The 25282-nt window shown below is 43.2% G+C and overlaps 1 protein-coding gene across 5 annotated transcripts in view; it reads right to left on the bottom strand.

Moving 5' to 3' along the window:
* Positions 1-19420: 19420 nt before the first annotated feature.
* Positions 19421-25282, bottom strand: part of LOC119496914 (zinc finger protein 516-like) — a 57709-nt gene continuing 51847 nt past the window's right edge. For 4 of the 5 annotated variants that reach the window (XM_037784581.1, XM_037784582.1, XM_037784584.1 and 1 more), the window contains one exon: positions 19421-23917. In XM_037784581.1, coding sequence (XP_037640509.1) covers positions 23697-23917 — 221 coding nt within the window. In that variant the 3' untranslated portion in view covers positions 19421-23696. The remainder of the gene's footprint in view (positions 23918-25282) is intronic. The other variant, XM_037784585.1, reaches the window with a different exon arrangement.

The raw sequence follows: 25282 nt of genomic DNA, 5'->3' as shown, positions 1-25282 counted from the left end.
GGAACAAAATGTTGGATTTTGGCTGTGTAAACAACCTCTCACACAGCAGAGGTACAGAAAGGGGTCGTATAAATTTGACTATTTAACTTCCACGTTTAAATCATGATAACCTTTTTTGGGGAGAAAATGTGCATAAATAACTAAAAAAGCATAATTGATGGTTTAAAATCATTTCTTTCCAGACCCAAATCCGCCGAAGAGTAGGATAACCCTAAGCATAGCCCTATCCTTAACTTAAAGTGAATAACAATAATTAGAAAATGATATGCAAGTTGTAACACAGCAGTAGCGTAGTTAATCATATAGTTAGGGATGAACCTATCTGACTTTTTCAGTCCCGATACGGATAGAGATACCTTAGGCTTTTTGGTATCAGCTGATACTGAGTACCGATCTGATACCAGTGTTTGATTAATAAGCTGTTTGCCTCACTGTGTGGAAGTGACTGGGATCATTCTGTTATGTCTAAGGCAACATCAGGTTTGACTTAAAAATTTATTTTTTTGTAATGTTGTAAAGTAAAATGTGAACAATAAATACAGAGATATAAATTTACTGAAATGTTCTTTATTATTAAAATAATAAATCGTACACCAGCAACTTTCTTAAAAATCTTAAAAATGAACAGGAATTACAGTTCAGGTGTAAACCATTTTAATGCAGCAACAAATTGGTCAAAACAGAAATTAAAATTGCAGTGAAAAAATGTATATATAACATATAAACATAAAATTGAGTTGAATGGATCACTGATATCCGACCCAGTATCGGTGCATCCCTACATATAGTATTAAGTGAATATAAATAATGATGCTTATGGTGTAAGAGCAGATTCTCTCTGCTTTAGAACTTGCAGAACTAATTATTATTACTGCTATTTTCTCTCTGTTTGAAGAAGTAAAAACATGGCTGCCTCCACAGGAAGTATACTGGCAGAAATAAGGACAACAAAGGCAAGAGAAGGGAAATTCCCCTGCATGAACTGAGCTAAAAGGTTAATAATCCCGAGCTCTAACAGGTCCCTGATAATGAAAGGGAGAGTGCAGGCTTCAAGTGACGTCTGAGTGAAGGTGGTGGGTGGAGGGGTGAGCTCAGTTTAAAGAGTCTAGTGAAGTCAAAGACGTGTTAATAAACAGTTATGGAGAGCCCCGGGAGTGGGGGGGTGCATGGGGGTCGTGAGGATGGAAGGAAGCAAGGAGGGTGAAGGGGTTGGGGGGGGGGGGTTGCTGGATGGGGTGGAGTGGTGGGGTCAGGATCATGGTAGTCAAACCGCTGTTTCCTCCTGGGGAGAAGAAAGGAGTTAATGACACCCTAGAGCTTCCCACCCCCACCCGCCGCTCCTCCCTCTCCTTTATGGAGGGTGAGCGACACACACAGCCCTTTCGGAGGTGAGGAGGCCAGGGAGACAGCCATGCCGTCCCACCGCCCCGCTAGCGGGAGGCTCTAACAAAAAGGAAGGAGGAGGAGGAGGAGGCGCGATAACTGTGATTATTATTACTAAATATAATATAAAACAGTCAGTGCGGGGGCGCGGGGAAAGGGATCCACCCATCCGCCCACATGCTCACTATGGTAAAACTCTGTTGAAGATGCGGGGACAGGTTTAAAGACAGCGCCTTTTCAATGCCAGGGGAAAAGGGAGGGGTTAATGAGGGGCTTGGTGAAGGAGCTTATGGCAGGGTGAGGGGTGAGGGAGCAGGGAGAGGGGTAGCGGGGAGGGATGCCGGCGATGTCAGCGGAGGAGACGGCGGAAACAGACCCGGAGACAAAGCTGAGACAAGGCGACAGTGAGCACGTCTTCTCCCCCCCACAAATGAGGGACAATCAGTAACAAATATGTCAGTGTGTTTTTGAGCTGTAATTGTAGCTTCCTCTTTTGGCCAGGAAGTGTAATTTTTGAAAAGGTGAGATGCATCATTTCTCCCGGTTTTGTCAGAAACGGGAGGCAGGGGTGTCTGAGGAATCACATGTGATGGAGAGGGTAACAAAGTAGCTTCCCCTGCCGTGCCATTTTGAAAATACCAGAATGTAGTCGATGTGGGAGGATATTTTTACTGTTTTTCCTGTCTGTGATTTATCACGAACTGATACATCATTTCCCCAAGTTTCATGAAAAGTGGAACAGTGGTGACAAACCAGCGAACAAACAAACAAACTGACACAAAGCCTTTCTTTGATATACGGATAAAAGAATGAGTTAACCTGATTTTTTTTTTTTGTCTCTCCGTGATGAAGTGACGGCGGCAGCGGCGTCCTGACAGCCACAGGAGAGGTGTTGACCGGTGGAAGTTGAGACAACACCGGTGCAAGTCAAGGTCACAGGAAATCAGGGGAAAGACAGCGGTTAAGTGCTGATGTGCTGTGGCAGCAGCCCTGAGCAAAGGGGCACTAAGTATGGGACGGTCCAGGCTGGAGTCCCAGGGCTATAAATCCCTCCTCTCCCTGTCCAAAATTCATTAATGGCCACACAAAGTGGCCGGTGGAACCAGATGGAAGGAGGAATGAGGGTGTGTGTTGGTGTTGGGAGGGTGGGGGTCCTGGGATAGGGGATAACTGGTTCTACTCCAGTGTAGTGTGAAATTATAAAGCGTTACCTGCTTTAATTTTCCAAATACAAATTAAATCCTCAGTAAGCTGACTTTAAATCAATAGTTTCATTTAAGGGGCCGCGTGATTTAACAAAAATGAAAACTAGCTGGTCTGCTCAATGGAGCCGGGTCATAAATCACAGAGCTTTGGGAGGCAAAAAGCCGATTTGACTTGTATATGGAGCGGCCGGTGGGCCAGGGGGGAGCGCAGCGGGGAAATGAACTCACGCTTTATTAGGACTCATATTGACCTGCCTCTCCTACCTCCACCAGCACCACCTCCGCCTTCACAGCGTCATGCTGTATACCCCCCCCCCCCCCACACTCCCCTCCCCTCCTTGATTGAAAACCAAGAGGTGTTTCGACTGGAAAACATTTATTCCTTAAGTCACATGAGTGAATTTTTCTGTTTTTGCCTCCTGGATTCTGGCGACTTTCTGGTTCAAGAGGAAAGAAAATAAGAGATAAAACAATCCAAACTTTTAAAAAGGGGGGGGAAAAGGTAAAACTTGAATCGAATCTGGAAACAACAAATGTATTGTCAAAATGCAAGAAGAGAAAAAAAAAAAAAGAAGCATGTCTCACCGGTGAGGTTTTTATTTGTACATCAGTTGTGCATGCCAACATCAAACATTTAATGTCAGCATTCTTCAGAGACACAGACGAAAGGAAGCGAGATGCAAGGCTCACATTGTCATCAAACAATCAAACAGTCATCCGCTTCTCCAAACAGCTTGCAGCTCAGCTCAGCTGGCACCAGACACTCACATTACAATAAACATCTCTCCTAATGTTGTGCTTACACCACGCCATGCTTACACAGACACAATGCACACAGACATAAAAAAAATAATACTCTGTTTAATAGGTCGGCCTGACAGCTGGAAAATGGAAGTCAAAAACACAAAAACAGCGCGCGCACACCGTCACGCAAACATCAGCACTAGTTGAAGTCGCTCTCGCCGTCGATACTTTGCCGGAGGATTATGAAGGAAGGAGGCCGTGAACATTATGCTTGATTGTGAATGAATGGTTCAGAGTGCCACAATAAATCCATTATCAAGTTGTTATGTCATACTTAAATTCTCCCCCAAAGTGTTCCCATATATCTTGTCAGTGGTTCATTAGCCATTTGGACAGGTAAAGCTTTCTGAGTTCGGCCCACAGCTGACCCCATATTCTGCCTCTGTGTTCCACTTAAAAATAATGGACATCCCCTGTCCCGCATCCATCAATCACACGGCAAGAATCCCCGGAAAAATAGTTTCGAGGGGTTAGGAATTACAGTTACAGCGGCTTTCTGACTGCGGATAGATTAGCCAGGCATTAGCAGTGTTTCATTAACCTTGCGTTAAGTGACATCCTCACATGATTAATGGACATTATTAACAAAAGGGAGATTGTATTTCCGAAAATGAACCTTTTGTGAAATGTCTGCTGCATTGTTAATAGCTTTGTTTATTAATCATTCATAGGAGAGGGCCTTCATTTCTGAGCTAGTGATACATAGAATGGTCTATGAAGGAGACTGACAGCGGCACTGAGTGAGCTCCATGCAGAATGCAAGCATTTGTCTGCCGGTGAACACCGTTTGCATTTCAAGTATTCAACAGTTTCATGCAAGCATAGAGTATGCAGTGCAGGAGAGCAACTAAGTACTGTACTGGAATACGTTTCAGGGTACTTGTACTTTACTTGAGTATTTCTATTTATGCTATTTTACTATATACTTCTGCTCCACTACATTTCAGAGGAAAATATTGTACTTTTTAATGCACTACATTTATTTGTCAGTTAGTAGTCAAAATTTTACACTAAAAAAACCTTGTTATGTTTTGATGTCTACGAGTTGTTAGCTGTTTCATTTCTTGTTTCACTTATATACATTTTTGAGGCCCAAAATTTCACAGAACAGTTGGAGAAACATCCAAAAAATGAAAACAGATTTGTAAAACAGCATATTAGCACCATTATAGGCAAAAAATAATAAGACGGCAAGTGATCATTTTGAACTTTGAAGTTTGTGTTGGAAGCAGAAAAAATGGGCCAGCGTAAGGATGTGAGCGACTTTGACAAGGACCAGATAGTGCTGGCTAGACCAGAACATTTCCAGAACTGCAGCTCTTGTGGGATGTTCCCGGTCCAAAAGTGGTCCAAAGGAAGGTGAACCGGTGAACCATCGACAGGGTCAGACCCGAGGCTCATTGATGCATGTGGGGAGCGAAGGCTGGCCCGTGTTGTCCGATCCAATAGGAGAGCTACTGGAGCTCAAACTAATGAAAAAGTTAATGCTGGTTCTGATAGAAAGGTCTCAGAACACACAGTGCATTAGTTTGTTGCGTATGGGGCTGCGTAGCCGCAGACCGGTCAGGGTGCCTGTGCTGTCATAATGTTATGGCTGATCGGTGTATGTCCATTTTACAACCGTCAATCACTAATACAACACAGCAGTAGTGAATCAAATTTGAGTTATTTTCACGGCTTTGACATTTGCTGTTGTAAAAAACAACCATGGGTCCTGCATCACACAGGCAGGTGATGCATTTGACATTTTAGATTAAGTATGAGCACTGATGACAAAGAAAAGAGCACCACCTATTGAGACTTAAAGGAAGAAAGACCCCACAGACGCTCCTTGATTGACACATGAAACCACAAAGCAAAGACATCACAGCGATGTACGGAGGCAAAACACAAGCGTTTTGAGGGATTACCGCTTTAACTCTGTTTCCTTTTTTCTGTTGCTTCATGTCACAGCGAGCCGCCTGTCCATGACGCTGGCCGGAGAGGACGAGAGTTCACACCAGAGACGGCCTGTCCATCAACTCTCATCCTGCCGGGCTCTTCTGAGGGTTGCTGTCCTGCACGGTGAAAGGCAGTGGGTGAGGCTGGAGGTGAGGCAGCAGGTGAGTCCAGGGAGGGGGGCGGGGGACGGGGGTGAGCGGCGGCAGCAGCGAGACGAAGGGAGGGCATGAGGTGCTGCTGTCCGGGCCTCCTGTCCTGCTGTCTGGAAACTCTCCAGGCCACATGGGAGCTCGCGGGGCTGTCGGTGCTGTCGGATGACCTGACAAACCGAGCTGCCGCCACATCCTCTCTCTGTGTGTGTGTGTGTGTATATGTGAAGTATGAAGTGCGGGGTTTGTTTGAGCGTACACCTGTGTTTGTGCGCGTCCTTGACTGCCATGCGTGTTTGTAGCAGGTTTTTTTATCTGCGCTCCTTCTGGGGTGACATATTGCACCCTCCCGCAGCTTATGGGCTAAAAAAATATATAAAGCAGCATAAAATGAAATAAAAATGCAAGTCTAGCCGTCAGGTCTGACGGGATAAGCAGCTCAATCATCAACTCGCCGGCTGTCAAATCCCCAAGCCAGGCACACACACACACACACACACATACACACACACACACACAAACACACACACACACACATACACACACACAAGCATAAAGCAAAGAGGTTAGAGAGACACTAGAGGGGTCACTTCAAATCCTTGAACCAGCTGAAAAAATAGGTACCGCCCTCCTTTTTTCTTAGCAAGTGAGACTGTGTGAATGTAAAGCATGAAACTTTCGCCTTCTTCTGCATCTAAATGTTAAAAATATCAAATCAAATGCAGGACGCATGACGTGTTCGCACGGGAAATCTGAGATTTCATTTTTCCTGTAAACGCTGGACTCTCCTCTCCTTCCTCTCCACCTCCTAGTCAGCCTGTGGTGGAGGTCTTGCCCCCCTCTCCCTCCTCCTCCTCCTCTTCCTCCACCTCCTCCTCCTCTCTGTCCCACAGCCTGCTGCTGGGCTGGAGGATGACTGACGCTGTCATAACGTCTGGCAGTCAAACAGACCCGCTTCCTGACGGGTGGCGGCAAACGCAATGTGACACAGCCAGCAGTATCTGGTTTCTCCTGCACCGACTACATTTCATATGGCTCAGAGGGGCTTAGAGCGGCCACGGGGAGGGTGTCTCTCTCCTTGTGTGTGTGTGTGTGTGTGGCTGTAGGAGGTAATCGAGCAGATGTCAGGAGAGAGTCTGAGAGGGGATGTGTACACTGAGGGACGACTGAAACCTGTCACATTGATTTTCAGTGGTCTAGTAGCATGGGGCGGTGTGTGTCTTTGTGGAGTGTGTAGAGTATGTCCATGTTCAAAGCAGTGGTAACAGAGCAAATGTAATCACACACTGTTACATTCATCCACACTGTTAATACCCACTTGCATGTAGAAAGCACAATAAAATAGAAGTATTCATATAAAAGAAAGAATAATAAATGTATTTGATTTTTGAAAACATGTCATTTTCATAACACGTGCGAGTATACATTTTTCACACTTTCACATGTTGTATTTCTCTGATAATAATAATAATGTGATGATTCCCAGTTAACCCACCCCCCGATTCCAATCATTCATGTCTGCAAAAAAGAAATAGTTTAGTACAGATTTAAAAGTGCCTCTGCAGCACCGGCGTGAGGAGAGAATGATTAAAAGAAATCAGCAACACCCATAAAAAGACAATTTTGGGTGGGATTAATGAGCGCGCTTCATGACAAATTTGTTTAAAAAAATGATGTATGAACGGATCTTTTTCATTCCCCTCTCATTTTTTCTTTTTCTTTTTTAAGAACCAAACATATTAACCTGCACGATACGTCCTACCTGGTTAGCTGGTGCATTTATTTCCCCTGAATGAGACGTTTAAAAACACAAATCATCAGAATCACCATTATTCTCAGATGGCACTGTAACTTCCTCATGTTTCTACAGACAGAATGAACCGGGAGGGCTCTCTCAGATGAAATGTCACAGCTATATATCCTCGGGCTCATTTTAGTGTAAAAGCAGCCACAGTAACGGCTTGTTGAGCAACATGGGCAGAAGCATGACATCCGTTCACCTACCTAGCTCCTTCTTCTCCCTCCTCCTCCTCCTCCTCCTCCTCTATGAATCCTAGAAGATTCCCAGCAGAGGAAACACAGACTCTCTCCAGGTTCTAGGTTAAATACAGACACCACACGGCCGCCACAACGCTCATCACAACCCCTCTTCCCGCCATACATAGTGTGCCATCTTTTGGCCTCTCGCAGAACTGCTCCCTCTTCCTCCTTCCTCTTTTTCCTTTTTTTTTTTTTTCTTCTTTGCAGGAAAAGATCATAAAATCAGTGAAATAAAGTGAAATGGTTGTCTGGGGATGGATATGTCCCTTGCAACGTGAAGTGGAACTTGAGGAAATCGACGGATCTCCTGCAGCTTTGCGGAGGACTATTGCTGCAGGGCTCTTTTTTTTTTTTCCAAACCCTTACAATTTATGCAGGGCTCTCCAGCCGTAAAAACACACATTTCTGCCTTCTGATGTCTCACACGCTCCGCTCCTGATGAGAGGATCGGACGAATGAATGAGCCGAGAGCTGAAAGTAATTATGGCGGTTAAAAACAATTAGACATAAATATTACAACTTCGTATAAAATCACGAGGACTTGTGTGTGTATATGTGTGTGTGTGTGAATGGCATGCATGCATACGCTTCCACACAGCAAAACACAGAGAGAGAGAGAGAGAGAGAGATAGAGATATTCACCTTCGAAGGGTCACTCTCCTCTTCCTGGCTCATTAAAAACAGCCCCATTAGCAGTGTTCCTTCAGAGCCTGACTGCCGACAGATATGTGAGCATGTGTGTGAGGGTGTGTGTGTGTGTGTGTGTGTGTGTGTGTGTGTGTGTGTGTGTACACTGGATTGTAAAGACATGCAGCGTTTTGGAGGCCTCTGGGCTGCCGAAGAATACATTAAACAGCAAAGAGCCCCTCTCCTCTTCCTGACTGACTCCTGCTGGGACTACTTAGCATTTCTGGGGTGAAAACTTCTCCAGCAAGGTTGTCAAACACTATACACAAATTACAGCGGAGCTAAATTGCTCCTGTACATAGTTGTTTAACTTTTGTGGTGGCTCGTGTGTGTGTCTTTTTTTTTTCGAGCATGTGTTTGTCTTGGCCCGATGAAGGCTGTATTCCCTCGGTACGCTACGGGCAATGTCGCTGGAAGGGAAGAGAGCACATTTGTAAAAAAAAAAAAAAATTGCGAAAGAGACGTTCAAAGCTGCAAATCCCACAAGAGTCCAAAACAACTTCACAATCGTCTTGCTCATGAAAATTCTGGAGGTTTTAATGTGTTTTTGGGTCACAGATGGTAAGAGGAAGTAAAAATATCTCATTTCTTTTGCACTCATTGTATCGTGATCCAGAGAGAATTAAGCTGAAGAATTAAAAAATTAAATGAAATGCTAATCACAGTCAGCTCACATATAAGTTTGTCCTTGTTGCCTCATGGAGATAATAAGTGAGGTTTGATTGGCAAAGGCCTGATCTCAGATCAGCACTGAAAGTCTCCAAACTATTCTCCTTCATTAGATCTGTGCCGCTGGTGTAATGACAGGTGTTACTGTAACGTGTCTGTACTGTACTTCCTACTTTATTGCTTTATCTGTAAGAACTAATGCAATGTTTTAGACCTCTAACATTGGACATTTCAATGGTGAAAGGAGTACTCCAGTACGATCTTTTACTTAAGTTAAAGTACAAATACAACATTGTAAACAACCTGCATTCAAAATTCTACTGAAGTAAAAGTACAAAGGTAAAATTTACAAAAAAAACTTCAGACATAAAACTTGTCATTCTGCAGAGACGTTAGGTTGTTAGTACTAATGCACAAATGTACAGCTGTAGCTGGGGGAGATGGAGCTATTTTTCACTATTTTTGTATAGTATTTTAGTCCAGTGTTTCCCAATCTAGGGGTCGGGCCCCCTCCAGAGGGTCAAAAGATAAATGTGAGGGCTCGTGAGATAATTAAAGCTTTGTTACACATCTTTGTATGCATTATTGGACTTTATTCTAATCTTTTAAATATAAATAAATATTTATAGGGGAAATCTCTGTTTGATGGAACAGCTGGCAAGTACACACTTTTTTAATTTTAACCTTCTGAAGAGGTAGTTTATGATAAGGACTTGAGTTTAGAATTATGTTTTCTAATTTGTGTTAATTTAGGTTGAGAATTAAATGGCTCCTTTTGTAAAAACTTAAAAAAGTCCTCTTTTTATATATAATAATTTACTGAAAATTCAGTAAAATTCAGTTTTGCCTGTGAGGACAGTTATTATCATGATTATACATATATTATTACTAGAATTCTAATTTAATTCTATCTTAGATTAGTTTAGGGTAAACCATGTAGTAGTGAGGCTGAGGCTAATAGGGAATGAATGGTGTCTATGGAGGTCCCTAGAAGGACAGTAACACCAATGTGTGTGTGCGTGCGTGCATGCAGACGTGTCTTGTAAGAGTGATAACAAATCGCCCCGCCGCTCACCGCCACCAGTCATCCATTAAAACTCAACCAGGATTCAAATACTGGACCCATCAGAGGTGCCAATAACGAGGAGCCCCGTAGAAAATTACAGGGGAATTTAAGTATGCCGGCTAATGGCATTGGCACCGACACTTTGCCAATACACATTTAGCGGTGTGGTGGTGCGGCTGGCCCGGGGTGCCGGCGGAGACTGACACATCTCTCTTGAGTCTGTCCAGGCGGGAGATTGGCCTGTCTGTCAGCGGCCAGGTCCCTGCCATTACCCATGATCACCCCCAGCTCTTCTTACCCTTTTAACCCCCCCACACCCCTGCACTAACATACCCTCTCTTCTCCCTTTGTCCACAACATCCCTCCCTGTTTTCCTCTTTTTACTGCCACCTCTGTCCTCCATCCTTGTATTACAGCCGTGTTATAGTGGTAAACAAAAAAAAGGTGTTTAAACTCTGCCCTCCAGTCGATGATCTTAATGAGACAAAACAACCAGCGTAATAAAAATCAGATAAACCTGCATGAAAGCACTAATTAATGGGCTTTAACACCATTTGGTTTACATGTTACATTGAACTTGTTCTACAGTATTATCAGTAATATTACAGTATTGATCAGAAATGATGCTGCTAAAGCGGTAGTACATACTCTCTGGCCTTTATTTGTGAAATATGTTATGTGTCTATTGGTAATTACTTTAACTGGATTACACTTATTGAATTGGTCAAAATGTAAAAATATAAGTTCATCTAAAATTCTTAGTTTTTGTTTAAAGTTTCACTCAATTTTCATTAAGTCTAAGTCATGTGCACTTTTTCTGTGTTGGTTGAACTCAATTTTCTTCTTTCTTTCTTTCTTTGGCCATTTCTCATATTTTGTACTTTTTAGCATGAAGTCAAATACATGTTAGTGAGTTTCTTAACAATATGCAGAAGTTCACCCAACTCTTTAAAAAAAATTATTGTAAAATGTTGCCTCAAAACTTGATCAAATTAACAGTTTTTACAGTGTTCATATTATGAATATGAATTAATTCAATATAATGCCACTTTATACTTGTAAAGGTTACATGAGTTTATGATGGTTTACACCCATTACATCCTTGCATCCCTCCCTTTGTTCCTTTCCCCCCCATCAAAAGCATATTTGCAATTAAATTACCATCATATTATGAAAATGTGTAGCCGGAGAGGCTTGACTCTGAACCACCTTCGTCACATGCTCGCTATAGGATCGGGTGACCTCCCGGTAGAAACACATGGGAGCAGCTCGCTGCCCTTGAACAAGGTTGGAGACCATCACTAATTACCAGCGAGGAGGGCGGAGGGCTCCCGGAGACTGTCGTTTTGTTTGATAGAAACACAATGCTCATTTTTCCACGCAATAATCTCCTCCATGTACAGATCTAAGCGAAGGGAATGATAATAAAATGCCAGCGTTTCTTCGGGGCCTGTTATCCTCTGTGATTTGGCTTTGCTGAGGGGAGAAAACTGTATAGCGGAGTGAGGTTCAAGCCGCTGAAGGAGAAGAGGAGATGAAGGGTATCGGACAGCATTTGTTTCAACAAGAAGGGCTGAGGGTGATGGAACAGGCGTTGAGCCAGAAAAGAGATGACCCCCCTTTCTCTTAATCTGCCGCGATGCTCGTGTCAATTGGTAAAGGGGGTGTGACCGATAGAATAGATCCCAACTTAAAGGCTTTATACGACCCCCCCACCCCTCCCTTCCTCCCCTCCTTTAATTCTCCTTCCTTGTTGTCTTCGTGCGAAGGAGCAGAAAAAAGTGAAAGAGGACGAGTGAAAGATCTCTGCCAAAAGTGTAAATTTAAGCTGCAAGAAGCAGCCACCAGCATTAGCTGGTTAAGTATCAGCAGCAGAGAAGAGGTAATGAATGTAGAAAGGGGAGACATATGAAATGTCATTAATGTTAATTCTAATCACTTTTTGGCTATTAAGCACAAATTAGTGAAGGCGATGTTAAATGTCATGGTCTGTCCTGGGATTCATATAAGAGAGGGTGGGGGCCACAGAATAGGTTCTCATTTACATACTTAAGATCCAACTTAATTCTCGCAAGGGGGTGATGGAAAACGAAGCCAAGTCGTAAACCGACGACGACGATGACACGCGGGCTGGGGTAAAAAAAAAAAACACAAACGTTTTCTGGCGGCTGATTCTTCATTGTTCGCGCTCAAGGTTATTTTCTTGAGCTTGTCGTCGAACGTCATTCCCTTGAATAATTCCGCTCAGGCTTTTTCCTCCCTCTGGCTTTTAAGGTTCGCGCTATTTAAGACCAATCATGTCAATGTGGAAAAGAATTAATCCTGCTTAAAAAAATATATTACATGACTAGAATGTATGTTAACATCCCCCCACCCCCTGATTCTGTCTCTGGATATAGACTTTAGTTTGGTGGAGCAGGAGATAGTTGAAGTAAATAATCATGCGGGCTAGATATCAAGAGTTCATTGTCAAGTTCACTTATATACTCACAGGAGCTTGTTTTCATGTAGGTACTCTGTATCTGTCAAGCACTCCAATCCTGGAAGGAAATCAAGGCGGTGAACAATGCAGCGTTTTAAAAGCAAGTCGAGCTCGAGCCCCACAAAAACCATGTCATGTAATTCATTGCGATAGATAGATTAACCTCAGTGCACCGCAGAGGCCTCTGCATTCTTGTCCACATTGTTCTAATGGCAGCCCACGGTCTATGGGAATATCCTGTGTTTTTTTTTTGCTGCTCTCTTTCTTTCCTCTGTGGCTACAGTTGACTGTGGGAGAGTAAATAACATTTGATATGCATAAACAGCCCCTTCCTATTCATTACTGTCAGAGCGTTGGAGTGCAGGAGGCGGAGGTCAGCATGTGAAGGTCCTCCTCAGGCAGGAGAAACGCCTGTGGTAGCTGTCACTCCTCCACTCCCCCCCCCACCACCACCACCACCACCACAACCCCCAGCCCTCCCTCCATCACCTCCTCTTCCTCCCCCTCCCTCACTCCCCTATTAGCACAGGCTCCGGGTCATAACCTTTCCGTGGCATTTTGCGATTCCACAACCCTTTGATTAGTGCAATATTTACATATTTCACAGTGGAGAGGGCGTTCTTGTGTCGCAGACACTTGAAGTGTTGTAAATGCGTTTGGCCTTTTGCCTGGGAAATGCGGAGGAGTTGGACTCTCCGGTGGTAACTGTAGTCAAGGCTGCAGCGCTGATATACGCCGTAGTGTGTTTTAAGTATATTTACCCCCTCCGCCGCCCACGCTGCGCCAGCCATCGCACATGGTACAAGTGCCATTTGGTCTGTGATGTGGCCCCTTGTCCTCCTGAGGAAGGCCGTTTAGCAGCCATTAGAGAGGGATAGTGCTCCCTGGTGGCAGATATAGATCATGCCCTCTGACTTGGACGGTACACACAGCAGAGCTACAGAGGGTTACATGCAAAGAAGAAGAGAGGAAGCTGCTCCAGAGGGATGACTATACAGTTCACTCTTAGATGCAGGAACAGTGCAAGAGATACCAGAGAGACATGGATGAAATGCAAGGTGTGCAGGGTTAGAAACTGGCCCTCTATTCTATCATTGATTGGCTGAAGGTTTGAAGTTTTGTTTGCAGAAATAGCAAGCAATTCTGGTAAGAATTAGAGCAGTCCACGTGTTCCATGTATTCTGTGTCCCTGGGTCAGGTCCTTGGTTACTAGCTTGATTCTCACGATGTCACCCGATCACGCGAGATTGCGGGATCAAATAGCACACAAAAATCCATCATGTCAGGCTTCAAGTAATGCGTTTGTGTACGACAAGCCAGAGCACGTACCAGTCAGAGTCCTGTGAGGAGCTACTGCAGGCGTGGCTCAGGTGTGTGACGCGACACAGAGAGGCTGCTGTTCGTTTCAAACAACAGTGGCGGCTCCTGAAGAGGTTAACGTGGATGCTGCAATGGCATCAGTTATATCAGAACAAAGAACGGCACTGAAGGCTTTTCTCAATGGAAAAGATGTTTATGCTTGTTTGATTGACAGATCCACGTTCATCCAATCACCTATGTATTTTTTTTAAAGTGCCTGTTTCCAGTGACAGCTTCTCAGATAGTTTGGTGTAATAAACCATCTAGCGGGTCAGGTCCTTGGGGGGAGGTGTAGCATTGTGCATCGCTGACTGCCTTTCTTGATACCAACACAGGATGGCACCAGTTATTGTTCATTTGTTGATCAGAAGTGTGAAGAGAGAAAATGAATCCAGTGTAACTTGGAAGCATTTTTTGGGAGAAGACAATATCGGCCTGTCGATCGGTCGGTCCACCGCTTTGGTCTAAGCCGGAATATCTCTAACTATTGGATCAAGGGCGTAGCTTTGCATATGGACGGTAGGGAGTTGTCCCTCCCAATATTTTGGGAGAACAGAATTGTTCCTACCAAAGTTTTAGCGAACTTGTTCGCATTATCTTTGGAGTGAAGTCATATTAGATTATTCTCCAAGTCTCCAAGACGACCTAGCATGCTAGCATTTTCACGAGGGGTCTCCCCCGTGAAAATTTTAAGTTTTTTTTTACTGAAAACCATGCAATTTTACATAGATTTGGACTATTATTATTACTATAGATAACGTCTCAACATTTAATTCTTCTGGCAATATTTGCCCTGTAAAATCATGTAAATCAAAAGAGCACATTCCGAAAGCTGAACATGGTTTTATCAGTGCGTAACATTGTAAACAACCAGTTCCGTTTCAGCATTCTATCAGAATGACAGCACCTTCGTTCTCAGCCCCCCCACCCCGTCCCCCCATGCGGTGCAGTGAGTCGACTCATCCGGATGCTCTTGACGTAGTTTTTACGCAGCGCAAAACACGCTGCAATAGCAGGGAAAACCCTGATTTTAGAAAAAAGCAAACTTGACAAACAGCAACATACTGTATGTCGAAACAGCCACAGTCAACAACACAGAGTTAATGCATGAGAAAAGTGAGGAGGAGAAGAGGGGGGAGGCGGCGTATGGATGACCTATAACCAGGTAACTATAGTTCATAATAATGCAGGACAGTGAGGATACAGGAGACGAGGGAGGATCTACTGATGCACATTCACCCCGCGGAGGTTCATACGAGATAGTATAGAAATATTTTAATAATATATATTTTTTAAATTCCCATTGCTGTTAAACAATAGGCCTACAGAAAAAAAACAGGGGGTGCTGCAGCACTCTCAGCACCCCTACTTCCACTGTCCCCCGAATGCAGGGTGTACAGATGTCATATTGTTCAAATGTGGATAACGCACACATCTCTCCTTGAAGTTATTCTTGGTTTGAACAACACTAGAAGTGATAAAAGTTTTTGTGTGAAGAATGAAAGAAGAGAGCTTGAGAGTGTAAATCCTGCCTACCTTCTTACCTCAGTGCTGTGTGCGATGGGCTTCTCTTGTCAGATTTGGTTTCGTAAAGTTACAAAAATTGTCAGACACAGCCCCCTCAGCCCCCTCAGATCCAACATCATACAGGTGCGGAGGGAGGGGGGTTTCCTGCGCTGTTCGGCCATTTTTTTAAGCATACTGATGCCTTTACTGTTCCGTGAAAGTCTAAATGTTGTTTTAGGCTTTCTCCACTTGATCAGAATATGATTCTGAGTGAAACACCATCAAAATCATTCAAATGGTCCCATAATATCTGACACAATGAGTGTCAATCCAAACATCCTGCCTCAAAGTACTGTATCGGTTGAACCCAAGTTGCAACCACACATAGATAAGCAATAAACATGCCTTTAAACAGGTAAAAATAAAACCTTTTACATGTTCTGCTCGGAGTTATCTGTAGATATAACCCTGTGGTTACACCTCTGTAACTCCCAAAGAGAACAGCAACTGCCTCCTTTTGCGACATAAAGATGTGAAATAAGAAAATCACATTATACTATGTTCTCCACCACACCTATCCGTCACATTTGAGTCAGCCCGACGTGCGGCGTATTTTCCGCCTCAGTCAGTCATTCAGTCAGTCAGTCAGTCAGCTTCTCTCTGCTGTGTGACAGAAAGAAGAGATGTCAGCGAACAGGTTTTTCCAGGGAGCTCAGGGCCGTCACGTCTGCCTTCGCAGTGACTGATGAGGTTGGGAAGAGTGACGGGCAGCTGCAGTCTTTTCTCAGCCCGCGGGCCTGCCTGGCATTAACGTTATGTGCCATGTTCTCAGAGGGAACCCGTCATTCACCCGTCGCTCAAACCGACAGACAGATGGTGCACATAGACGCCGAACATGAAAGAGACTGGCAAAGTAGCAACGAATCCCTAGGTGGTCCCTCGTAGTTGAAGGGTGAGGGTTTCTCATCGCCGTTGCTTGGCAGCTCGACTTCAACCGCGCGGCCACACACGGACATCAAGGTGCCAACGGGGCCCGGACGAACATCAAAGTCGCTATCCATCAAACATGTCACACGCTATGAAAGGGAACAGCTTGCAGTATGGCTTAGGTCTGATCTGTTTTCACCTCGTCTTCATGAATCATGACCACTTTCTTCTGCAGGTCATGGAGATTGTGTGAGGAGCCAAATCAGAGCCACAAGGTTTAGGAAAACAAACCTATAGTAGTAAGTAACATAGTTGTTTGTTGGAGTGAAGTTGCAGATTTGCAAGTTTGTTGTGTGGGTGGAACTACTTCCGTAGGAGCGTGTACAACATAATGAGACACTAAGACGCCAGATATGGGAAATATTTTAGACAGAGTGGTCAGACCCATCTATTCACACATCCAACTAAGCTGATACCTATCCCATTCTTTTAAAGGCAGTGAAACATCCTGGACACTGGATACGTTAGTTAGGTTGTATCCATGTGAAGTTGGGGATTAAAAAAAAATAGAAATACTAGAAAAACTATTCCTTCAGTATATCGTGAAAGTTAAAGTGGCTAAAAATCTATATTTTTGTAATGACAATGTATCAAATGACAATAACAAAACAATGTTCAGGCTGTTCTCATACAATGTTCGAAGCTATAACCATGAAAAGTAATGCATTGTAATTTGTACATATCCCTCAAAATCAATTCACGTAATCTTGAACCAGGAAGTATAAAAAGTGACAAACTCCACGTAGGGAGCATGGATGTATGAAGAGAACTGGATACAGCGTTGGAGGCGGGGCCCCGTTCATTCCTATGAAATTTGCTCAGTGGAGCATGAAGCCTAAATGGCTCCACTTCTGTCTGGAAAAGTACCCGGATCTTGGGCACATGGAACATGCGGAGTAGTGTCCGCTCGGTCACGTCCGTCGCTTGGCGCTCCAGCCTCGGTCTGGGTCTCATTCACATGAACGGAGGAAGGGAAAAAACTTTAAAAACTTAATTTTTGGAATAAGGGCTATTAGAGTGTTCGTACTGGGAAGTTGATTCACCTCAAAAAAAATTATCCGTTGAGTTACAGACGTCTCTTTCCCAATGTAAGTCTATGGGAAAAGCCTTTTTGGGCCTAATGACATCACGTGACGGACACAGAAGTTGCAGTACCACCGTTTAGCCATTACAAAAGTCCGGATCGACGACCGGCACTCTTCCTGGGGGCTAGGTAGGGAGGAGGCCAAAAAACACCAGACTTTCCCCCGAGAGGCCGGTGTTTGTATCTGTGTGAAACTATAAGTCAGCGTTGAATTATTTATCACGTAACTTCCATACTTATGTTACGCCCCTTTATTTTGCACTTCATCTAGTTATTTTAACCCGAACCACGATCTTTTCCTAAACCTAACCAAGTAGGTTACTGTGAAGACGGAAGTTTATTTTGAAAAGACTGTATGCATGTAACAAGCATATATTGACACGTGTTGCTGGACCTTCGTAGGAGAATGCACGAAAAAGAGAGGAATAACTTTTCGAAAGCTATCTTAAGAACCGTTGTATGATGATACGTTGCAGTGTTACAAGATGAAAGCGATCGCTCCTACTGTAGTGATGAACCTCCAGAAAATTATCACCTGAATCTGCAGCCCCCCCTCGGCTTCACGTAGCTTCATGGTGAGTTTCAGCTCATCGTTCAGCTGTCTGTCCCATAACCTTTACTGTTCCAATTCACTCTCACAGCTCTCATGGTGATATTTTTGATCGCGGCAGGCAGCTGTTTTCAGTGACTGCACATTACCTGCTTAGCACCAAAAACACAGAGCGGTGTAGGCGTGGTGGAATCTTATAAATGCCATTAGGAGCACTAAGAGGAGGGAGAGGAACCTGATTTTTTCATAGATTATCCGTCTCATGTACTACTGTCAGGATATAGTGACAGTTTGAGCAAATATGACAAAAACATTGTTATTTTGGTTAACAACTGTAGCTTTAACTCTGGCTTGTACAATAATTAGGCCCGTCAGTCGATAAAAATAGTTAATCGTGATTAATCGCAAATTAATCACACATTTTTTATCTGTTCAAAATGTACCTTAAAGGGAGATTTGTGAAGTATTTAATACTCTTATCAACATGGGAGTGGACAAATATGCTGCTTTATGTATATGTTTATTAATGTAAAACAATTAACGACACAAAACAATGACAGATATTGTCCAGAAACCCTCACAGGTACTGCATTTAGCATAAAACAATATGCTCAAATCATAACATGGTAAACTGCAGCCCAACAGGCAACAACAGCTGTCAGTGTGTCAGTGTGCTGACTTGACTATGACTTGCCCCAAACTGTCATAGCCCCAAACTATACTTGCCAAAGGTACTATTTAAACCTAACATGAATGTTTACATTAATTTTGTTATAACAGTCAGATAGGCCAGTAGTTATAGCGAGTAGTATGTAAATAAGGTTGTTTATTGAAGATCGTTCCACCTTTGTTCAAGTCATTTACGCTGTACTTCATTCCTGCCGGGTGCCATTGTATATTTTGTCTGTACTCCACACTGCAACCAAGGGTCTTGAATCGATAAATCAGAATCTGGTCATTTGGAGCTTCCTGTTAATCTAACATGCATGTATTTGTACGGTGTGAGGAAACCAGAGCACGAAGAAGAAACCCAGATACATGGGAACTACATACAGTATAGCTAACCATAATATTCGGGTTAAATCCCTAGAACAGTTTTAACACTTCATTTTAAACCTGAATTGTAACAAAATAAAGTGTTGTTGTAGGATTTACAGGGTTTTGTGTGTACTGTAGCTGCAGTCAGGGAGGAATACTGAGGATTGATATACCAGCACAGCTTGTGTGCACAGTGCTGACAGTAACATCTGATGACAGCGAGTGACCATAGCGAGAATAAGTCGTGCGAGAGAGACACAAAAAAAAATACAAAATATGCTCAGTTTTTTAATCTTGTCAATATTCAGAGACGGAGCACTGCACGGCTCTTTGTAAATCTCACACCGGCAGTGTGAGCAAAAGGGAAAAAAGAACATTTGCAAACGGCGAATCTGTGTGAAGCTTTTTCATCTAAACTTGGACGTGTTCAGTCACGGTGGCTGAGGTAGATTCAAAACAAACAAGCGAAACCAGATGAAACAGCGCCAACAGGTGCCATTTTGTGTGTCTTTTATTGTGGACATGACATTACATCTTTTTGAAATGATGTACAAAAGTGTAACAGAACTGAGAATGGCTCAGACGAGGTAGAGCTTTCACATCGGCTTGCTGGCATGAAAACTACACAGTATAAAAACAAAAACAACCCAGAAAAATTAAACAAACGCTCCTGTCTGCCTCGGTCCTCTAATCCTTTTTGAAGTGATAATAAATACAGATATCAACCAAATACATTTGGAATAATAATGTCTTCTAAGGTAAATTAATCATGAAGTTCATAACAAATAATAAAAAAAAAGCAATACGGACACAAATAATACAACTTAAGAGGCATGATAAAAACCCAACCGAAGAGAAAAGAACAACACCTGCCAGCCCCTCTGGGAGGGCAGCCATGACTAGCTACTGAACAAATCCTACAGTTTAGCAAAGAGAAAAGACTAAAAACACACTCTTACATCTTTATGAAAAATTAAGCACTGCTGCACCTAGCATTATCAAACTTCCAATGAGGAAACGAAGCTAAAAAGCCATCACAGAACAAATCATTTGTCATTTTAAAATCTATGGAATCATCCTAAAACAAAAAAAAAGCCTCTAAACCAGAAATGACATTGAAGTGTGTTAGCTGGCACCATTAAAAAGACATTCTCAAAGAAACCTTAGCTAGACAAGATGAGAACGGTTAAAGCAGTAACCTAGTCTAAGTGCACTAGTAATGCCATTTGGTTTCTACCGCTGTATATAAGGGGTTTGGTAAGAGTGGATTACAGATATACAGTTTATATTACATACACTCACTCCTGCTTCATAGTTTTTTTTCTAAGTCACACTTCGGAGTACAAATTCATAACTGAGGAGTTAATCTTAAAGGGAATTCTGTACAACATTGGTATTAGTACTACACTACCTCGAAGGCTAGAGTATCCGTTTCAAGTATTTTCACTACCCACACCTTCAATATACACTCCTGTGTATTATTATTAGGCAAGCACACAACGTTGTATGCATAACTCGACAACCCACTGGTATCGCAACCATTTCATCATCATGGAAAAAACTGCTGAGGTCTCAAAATAGATGGGAAGTAACAGTACTTTGTATGCTCCGTAATCTTTCACTGAATTTGATTTTATGCCTACAACAAAAAAAAATGTCTCCACTCTTGCTCTGTCAGTCTGCTTTCAACTGCTTTGTTTTTTCTTCCTCTTCCCCCCCACCCCCCCCAACGTGTCGAGGCATGGCTTTTTTCAATGGAGGAGAGAAAAGCGAGCCCAGGACACGGAGAGAGCGTCTCCTCCGAGCTAAGAACAGTCCCGGCTTCATAGCAGCAGCCGATGAACTTAAAACAGGCTTTCATTGCAAAGGAGGTAGGCATCTAGAGGGAGGCTGATGGGGTACACAGGAGTTAGTCAACCTCTTCTTCAGTATGGAGAGGATTGAAAGGAATGCACATACACCCGCATAAATGCACACTTGCACACACAAACACACACAGACACCTGTGTTAAGGCTGTCACGGCTCTACAATTCAGTAGGCTTCAAAAAGTCTCCATCTCCTATTATCATACCTGAACTCTCTGGAAGCCTGACCTCCTGACCTCTGGCTGCTCTCTCTTTCTGACCTACTCACTCCTTCCTCCCAGAATGCAAATCTTCACATCACCATTCAAGATATTAGACCGACGGTATGGGAGTTTGGTTCATTAGTTTGCTTAAATGCTTTGGTAACAAAATCTCTGCATCTCTGGTTGTTTGCTCTGTCAGATGAGCTTGTTATGTTACAGCCGACATGTTGAATTATATGTCCCTTTTATGTGTTTAATGAACCTGCCACTTTTAAAGGAATAGTTTGGGACAGTTTGGAAAGTACGCTTATTCACTTTCTTGCCGAGATTCAGTTAAGAAGATATGGGGCTTTTTCCCTATCTTTATTCAAGAGCGTGGTCTTTCATTTTAAGAGCTTATTGATTTTACATTCAGATTGTGTAATGCTTTCCCTCAAAACCCTGTTCTCAAACTCAAATAGCGCCTTCTTGGGCTTGGATTTGCTCTGCTTCTGCTCAAACTGTATGCTTGCACTCAGATATATTGTTGCTTGCGCAGATTTCCTGCACTCAGATTCAGCCTTATTCTCCTCACACTCAGGCTGCTTCTGTGTGCTTGTAAAACATCTGCTCTCAGATTTCTCCTCTGCGCTCTGATTATTTTCCCAAAATTCCCAAACCAATAGAATGCCAGGTGTAGTGTTGACCAATGAAAGGATCCCTGCGTTGTTGCGGGTGCGTTCCTTCGCTTTACTAGAGCATCCCTGACGGGCGGTTACTCTTTAACCGGGTTCATTCACTTCCAAGGCAATGAGGCAGGGATCATTTCATTGGTCAACACTAAACGTGCAAGCATACAGTTTGAGCAGAAGCAGAGCAAATCCAAGTGCAAGCAGGAGCTATTTGAATCTGAACGTGAAATCAACGAGTCATGCTCTCAAATTGAAAGACCGTGCTTTTGAATAAAGATAGGACAAAAGCTCCATATGTAGATTGATACTGCTCTCATGTCTGTCCATTAAATATACAGCAAGTAGCCGCTTAGCTTAGCTTAGCTTAGCACAAAGACTGGAAACTGGGTTTTGAATTTTCCTTCTCAAATTGTTTAATTTAGTAATTTTAAAGGCCTGAACTGGTAAATATATTTTTCACAAGATTAGAAAAGTCACAAAACATAAACTTAACTTTGTGTAGAAGAAGTATGTTTTATGCCCCTAAGGTAACGTTGGTGTTAAGGTATTCTGTGCTGCGGAAAGGCATTCTACCAGAGAGACCGAGTTGGTTTTGGTACCAAAACATTCATCACATAAAAAACCAACAGGCCTAAAAAGTCAGTGTTGCCCTTCAGCAATATGAAATTAAGATGCATCTTTGCTGGCTAACACGTACAGTACCATATTCTCTAAATTTAATCTGTGCCATCCACAGCTGAGCCAGCGTCTCCCCGTCATCCCCGCTGTTTTTGAAGTCAGTCTAACTCAAAGTCAGAAGTGTCGGAAACACTCCTTAATGTGATGGAGTTATGGAGGAAAACTGCCTCCACTCAGTCCCTTCCTCTTAAATGGACAATAATTGAATGGCCATAAAAATGGTACGCTCATTTATATTGGCTATTAAAAACGCACACTCTTTTTAATGAGCACTAAAGCAGACACCCCCATTAGCGCTCTCTCTCTCTCTCTCTCTCTCTCTCTCTCTCTCTCTGTCTGTCTCTTTAATCCTACCTCTCTCCAACTCTCTCTCCTTCTAATCATCAGCTACACGGCCTCAGAGTGGTCACTGCACTCCTAACATTACACTCTGGAGTGGAGGGAAGTGAGTTTAACACACGCAGACACACACACACAGACTTCATTTTCATGAACCCAGAGGGGAAAACGAACTTGCAATGCGTCAATTGACTGTTGATGAATCGCAGAGCATCTTCTCTCTCATCTCATCTCTGATGATTGGTGTCCTGAGGAATGCACAAACTCTTATACAATAAAGCAAAAAAGAAAAAGAAAGGGAGAGAGGGTGTGTGGGGACTGGGGGGGGGCAACTATAGCAGCCATGCAATGCCACAGTCCTTGATTAAAAGCAGTTGCATTCAAGTTCCGCTTCTTTTCACAAAAACTTTACTTTTCCTCGTAAAGCTGCACTAGGCAACTTCACTCGTCGCTACCTCCGAAATGGCAGCAAGAGGTAACTCTTTGAATTTTAAGGGGGCTTTCTATATTCAGAAATCCTTTAAGGTGATGTAAACTACACACAATCTGCTCAATTTTGCCAACCTTCAAGCAAAAAGATCGATCATCGGTGAGTCCAGCTTTTCCTGCTGAGGAGACACTTTATATTTCACTCTTCACCTTCACCTGTGTGCACACCTGACACCTGAATTTCTAACAAATCCTTCCTGTTAGTAGATAAGACACTCTTTCTCTGCTGCAGCCCCACGTTGTGATTTTAAAAATTGCCTAGCACAGCTTTAACTAGCTTCTTATTTCAAATTTCCCAAAACTACAAGAGCCTTCATCGTAGAAAATTCTTCTAAAGTCATTAGAGGATGACAGGTGGAGAGGAGAGGCTCAAAAAGTCTTGGGTCCTACTTCCAGTCCTCTCATTCTTAGGAATGGTGATGGAGATGGTGTTTATCGGGTTGTGTGATTCCCTGACTAGTCTGGTCCCAAGTCTGGATCCTGGTCTTATCAGATGGTCTCTACTGTTGTTGTTGTTGTTGTTGTTGTTGTTGTTGTTGTGGCGTTGGTGTGTGTTTGGCAGCCAGCGCTCCTCGCTCCTCCTGGCTCAGCAACAAGCTCCTTGTGTCTGGGTACTGGCTGTTGTCAAAAGGCATATGGTGGACACTCTGGACGTGCGTCTTTAGGTTCCCTTTCTGAGATGCTCGGTATGGGCAGAGCTGGCAGCAGAATGGCCTCTCCCCTGAGGAACACACACACACACACACGACACACACATTAAATTGAAAGGTCAGGTGGATGGCAGAGAGGACGTCACAGGACATAAGACTTTTTAGAGGATTCTGAATGTACAGGGGATTTAACGAGACACAGCGATGTAAGCCACAGATGAGACTCGCTGCAGTGAAAAGGGGGAGAAACAAGCAAACACAGAGACAAACATAAACCAAGACACATGATGGCATTCAACTAGAAATAGGGGGATATTATGCAGGTTAAGAGCAGCATTGGCACACCTAATTTCACTTAAAAAGTTAACTTTGCATCCTTATTCTGACCCAGATGGACGAACTCTTCCTTTCTCTTTCCTGGCATCTGGAGAAGAGCGCCACACATCCCCTGTCTGAACAGTCCTAATTTTGTCTCCATGTATTTCTCTCAATCACCCGGGCCACCTAATGCCCCCACGCACACACTCAAACACACTCCACACACACCCTGTACTCTCTCTTCTAATTAGACTGACCTACAACAGCACAGACACCTCGGCAAAAATATAAAAAAATAATAAAAAGACTAAGCAACACACACCTGAACAAAACAAATGAGATTGCCATTTAATTGCACCTAATTATCATTTTGATAAATGGAAGAGTATCAAAGCGGGAAAACAAATGACTCCCCGTACCCCTCCCGCACCCTTCTCCCTGAAGAAGAAACAGGGAAATATAGCTGTTATCATACATCATCAGAAACACAACGGAGAGAAAGAAAGGGAGGGGGAGAGGGTTGGTTGGCAGGGTGGGGGGGTTGAGGAAGAGAGAGATAAAAACAAAAAAAAGGTATAATTAATCACACAAAAATCTAAAAAAAAAAACAACAGCTGGAGAGACGGCGAGGGCGAGACGTGAGAAGAAAGCGAGAACCTCCACGACATCGTCCTGCGAGGAAACATCGCTGACGGGACCGGTGCACTACATTATAATAAAGGTTATCGTCACCGTAAAGCAGCGTCAACACTACATCTAATTGGACCCCTCCGCCGCGCCTGCTCCCATCATTCATAGCGTGCGGTAAATCTGAGTCCATGTGGGTGTGTGTGTGTGTGATTAATTAAGATGGAGGCGCAGCGTGTAGAACCCAGCTCTCTCCGAATGTCAAAGCAGAACAGATTTACTCCTCTGTTGCTCCTCTGTCTCAATGACTGACTCTAAAACTCTTTAAACTACAGGGAATGTGTTTCTTTAAGTTTGTGTTAAAACCCATTTACACTTTTCTTGTTCCTAATAGGGACCACTAACAAATATTTCCCGTTATTTTCTCATTTCATTGATAACAGTTTTTTATAAACTGCTTTTATGAAGTCTGAACTAGGCTGAATTGCTGT

This window comes from Sebastes umbrosus, chromosome 11, assembly GCF_015220745.1.
Source record: "Sebastes umbrosus isolate fSebUmb1 chromosome 11, fSebUmb1.pri, whole genome shotgun sequence".
Lineage (NCBI taxonomy): Eukaryota > Metazoa > Chordata > Actinopteri > Perciformes > Sebastidae > Sebastes > Sebastes umbrosus.
Note: the sequence above shows the minus strand (reverse complement) of the source record. Positions and strands in the feature narration are given on the sequence as shown.